Genomic DNA, 4,241 nt, shown 5'->3' with positions numbered 1-4,241 from the left:
TGGCAAAGTAACATATAAATATGTGTTGGCGAGAATGTGTTACGTAATTTAGTGCTAGTAACACATAATCATGTGTCGATGCATAGTGTTACAAGTTCTATTATATGAGGAAATAGAAGAACTAATAGTGCATACAGAGATCACCAATATCTTCACACATAGAACCCACGTGTCAACGTGATTTTTCTATAAATATGTTTTTTTTGGTAAATAAAGTTTCATTCCTTGGTCCATATGCTACAAAAAATCAATGCAATTAATTATGTGCTAAATACTCCTACCAAATTATTTTGGCATGGTTCCAGGGAATATCATATTAACCATACTTTCATGTGAATTTTAGGATGCCTCTATGACCATGAATGCCAAATGCATATTTTAAAATGATCATATAAAATTAAGTATTTGACGTCGGTACTCATGAAGGAGTGGAAGATCAACAACAAGTGAGAGCTTAACTTCTGAACATAATTTTAGAAACTGGATCGTCGATCCGACCTGAAAAACCCGGAGGTGAGGCCTCGTTCTGTTTTATTTGGTGTGTCACTCTTTTAATAAAAAATATCGTTTGTAAACTAGGAATTGAACCGTTGACTTTGAGCCGAAGCACACCCAACGGCCCAATACCAACTGGGCTAGGTGCAATTTGTGGTCTCATAATGTAACACTGTACAACCAATAGTAAGTGACACATTTGGCTAGAGGTTAATTTTCAAGAAAAAATAACTTAAATATTCTGGATTTTCCCCCTATGAAACGAGTTGAACCGGCGTTCTTACCGGAAAAAACTTAAATTGGTAGCCTAAACGATTTGATTGTCAGTCCAAGCTTTTAAACTATGCTTTTGAATTGTATGGTCGTACGACCATAGCATCAATCAAGCACTAATCGGCAGTCTAGTAGACAAGTGTTGTACTAGCATGAAACCTAGAAAAGAAAGTTCATGTTCTAGTAATATTTTTTCCAGAAGAACACCCACACACCCCCCAGCTCTTTTTTCAGAGGAACACCAACATACTCCAGCCAGTATAACACAAGAATCGCCCGGTAAGCAAACAAGCAGTAGTTAGGCAGCGTACATCACCTAAGTGACTGGGTGGCAAGATGGCTAGCGACCAGCTGCAAGTGCAATCGACAAAAGTCACACACACAAGTGCAACACATAGAAGTCACACACGCAAAGGATGGTTCACAACAACAAAGCGTTGAATCACACGTCCAGGTCTTGACACCAAACAAAAATCCCACATTAGTCAAAACGTCAATTTGAAACAGACATAAGCTTAGTTTACAAGATGGTAAATCTAGCATAATACTTCTTTGAGAACAGTTTATCTATTTCCAATGAAATCTGTCATACATGAAGCTTAATTTTGAAGAGCAAAAATTGTGCAAACATATAAAAGCCCACTCAAAGAACACATAGCTTCATCCGTCAATTTAGAACAATCATTCATCTCCACTAGCAAAATTTCCTGCAAAATAAGATTCACTAAAGCGCGTGAGCATAAGTTCATTACAAATTAGAAGATTCAAATTCAATTCAATATGTATATGGACTGTAATTATAATATACTGTTAAATTAGTGCTTTACAGTAGAACATGAGATTTCTTAGTTGGCACTAAGTTCATATTTGTCAAGTACAGATAACATGTATGATCTAGCATAGATACGCCTAACTGTACAAACTAGAAACACAAGAGGGCCAGCAAAAATATCATCGTGCATCAAATATATCAGGAAAACAACATGTATCTCTAGAAAAGGAAGCTCCAGGAAAACATCATTAAACATTATAGTATAATGATGCAAAGGAGGAATAAAGTGACATATATCGACCATCCAAACATCCAATAATCTAGTAGGTTCCCCTATAAACTGAAAATAAAATCATGTTGATATTGATAAATCATCGATCATTGTGAGCTGAGTTAACTGAAGACCGTGAGCCAGGTAATGCATGGAACATGAATTGGCAAAAAGGAACATACCATTTGGGACATATAGAAGGTGCGGAAGATTATAGGTAACATCTGATATAATAGTTATTGAAATATATCACAACATATGAAGGTGTTGAATATTATATCTGACATCTATAATGGTTATCGAATCTACGCAATAGTGGAAAGAATTTGCCAGGTCTGTCATTAAATCCTTCTCACTACATACATCAGTTAACTCTCTTTTCAGTACTGATAAACTGATGGCATGAGAAAACTACAAAACATACCAATCCTACCAAATCACACCCCACCTCGATCTCTTGCTTCTTCCTATTGCACACAACCTTGTCAACGATGTAAATCAGTATGTCCGCGAGCGAGAACGCCTCCTGCAGTTCAAATGGAAGGATAACACCAATCGCTTCGCGATAAGTTCCCTGTTCAGCATATCAGCGACAACATCTGCAATAGCAGAACAATCTTGATTAGATAGGAAGCAGGGATAATTAGAATGTGCCGATGCAAAAGGTGTGGCAGGGTGCCCTCACCACGCAGCTTCTTTATGAAGAGCCGGGAGCATCTGAGCACCTTGACGCAGGTCAAGCAGCCACCGGCAAGCAGCAGCTCGTAGAACTCCTGCAGAGGTCCTATACTCCTATCTTAACAGAGATAAACAGAGTAAATGAAACGCAAAGATGGATCTGAATCAAAGTCTGATGGACACCAACATCAAACATACAAAAATCGAGTTCAGGTAAAACTATAGTGTACATATAATCATGAAAATCCTGCTAGAACAAAGAAATACCTTTATATGGTTTCCGTCCACTATTCTTCATTGATCAAAGCATTATCAGTAGCATCCACAATTGTTCCCTCAATATCAGATCTTACCCAATGTTGATCTTTCCTTTTCTTTTTAAACATATCCGTAAGGTGAGAAACATGGAATGGCTCAGCGTCTACGTCTCGTGTGCATTCATCATTTCCAATGTCACATCTATCTCTAGGTAGGTTATTCTGCATCACCACTGACCAACCTGGGTTCAGTTCGTCCTCTATGTAAAAGACTTGTTCGGCTTGGTTAGGCAAAATAAAAGGCTCATGTTCAATCTTGTCTCCTTTGTGCATCAAATGTGAGAAGTTAACAAGTGTGTAGCCATACTTGTCCTTTTTAATTCCTTTCACAGATACATCAACCCATTCACACTTAAATATATCCACCGAAAATTGTCCAGAGTAGTTCAACTTAATAATATCAATTATCCTGCCATAGTAAGTCACATCGCCTAAAACAGGGGTCGCATCACCTGGTGCAGCATATGTAGATGTTTTGGCACGTACCATTACTCCACTATTTTGACTCACCCTGTCTAAGCGTTTAGCCCGAAACCGATATCCTCTTGAGTTGTAAGCACGATACCTTTTTGCTGCATCAACCGGGCCACGTGCTAGCCATCTAACATCATTGTTAATACTGCCAATACCATTTTCTTTCTCCAATTTAATCATCTACAGATTAAGTAGTTGTTTAGTAAATGGCTTCAGTTTCACGTATGAAGGATATGAAATATGGACTTACATGAGCTTTGAACCAGTCGTTGAACTTAACATGCTGGATGGACTCGACTGTGTTTGAGGAGACATCACGCTCGCTATTGAGCTCATCAGCGTGAGCTCTCCAAAGTAATTTTATAGTTAGTTTTGAAGTCAAAGAAAGAGTTGTGCAAACATGTCAGAAAAAAACTAAAATTGTTTAGAGGATTGAGGTATTACCGAAGGAATAGGTTGACATCTAAGCAGTTGAACAACACATATCTATGTGCTTGGAATTTAGCCAAACCTCTAAGAACATAATTGCCACCCTTTCCTAGTGGTTTTCCTACAAAAGGAAAGAGAGTTGATCCTTGTTCGACATCATCCGCCTCATTGTCATCGACATCGTCATTTCTTGAAGTCCGGTTATGCTTGGTGGCGAAACCATCAATATATCTTGAACAAAACGTCATGCACTCGTCTGCAAGATATGCTTCTGCAATAGATCCTTCTGGATGTGCTCTGTTTCGCACATACGACTTCAAGACACAGAGATACCTACATAAATAAAAGATGAAAAAATAAGACAAAAAGTGTTAATGAATGTAGTGCTGCAATAATTAGAAAATCTAATGTCTCCTTTTTGAAAGATTACCTTTCCAAAAACCACATTGAACGGTAGGCCACAAGACCAGCTATTTTTGCCTCTGTTGCTAAATGAAGAACCAAATGCACCATGACAGTAAAAAATCCAGGT

The 4,241-nt window shown here is 38.0% G+C and overlaps 1 protein-coding gene across 1 annotated transcript; it reads right to left on the bottom strand.

Moving 5' to 3' along the window:
• Positions 1-2,776: 2,776 nt before the first annotated feature.
• LOC123440462 lies at positions 2,777-3,877 on the bottom strand. The gene is made up of 3 exons (XM_045117026.1): positions 3,725-3,877; positions 3,531-3,627; positions 2,777-3,460 (listed from the first exon to the last, which is right to left on the bottom strand). Exon 3 carries the CDS (start codon positions 3,458-3,460, stop codon positions 2,777-2,779), a length of 684 nt encoding a protein of 227 aa, XP_044972961.1. The 5' UTR covers positions 3,531-3,627; positions 3,725-3,877.
• Positions 3,878-4,241: the final 364 nt, after the last annotated feature.

Source organism: Hordeum vulgare, chromosome 3H (genome assembly GCF_904849725.1).
Source record: "Hordeum vulgare subsp. vulgare chromosome 3H, MorexV3_pseudomolecules_assembly, whole genome shotgun sequence".
Taxonomy (NCBI): domain Eukaryota; kingdom Viridiplantae; phylum Streptophyta; class Magnoliopsida; order Poales; family Poaceae; genus Hordeum; species Hordeum vulgare.
Note: the sequence above shows the minus strand (reverse complement) of the source record. Positions and strands in the feature narration are given on the sequence as shown.

Bases quoted from the DNA above. Each gene is read 5' to 3' on its own strand.
- LOC123440462 (XM_045117026.1), bottom strand. From the start codon at position 3,460: ATGATTAAATTGGAGAAAGAAAATGGTATTGGCAGTATTAACAATGAT.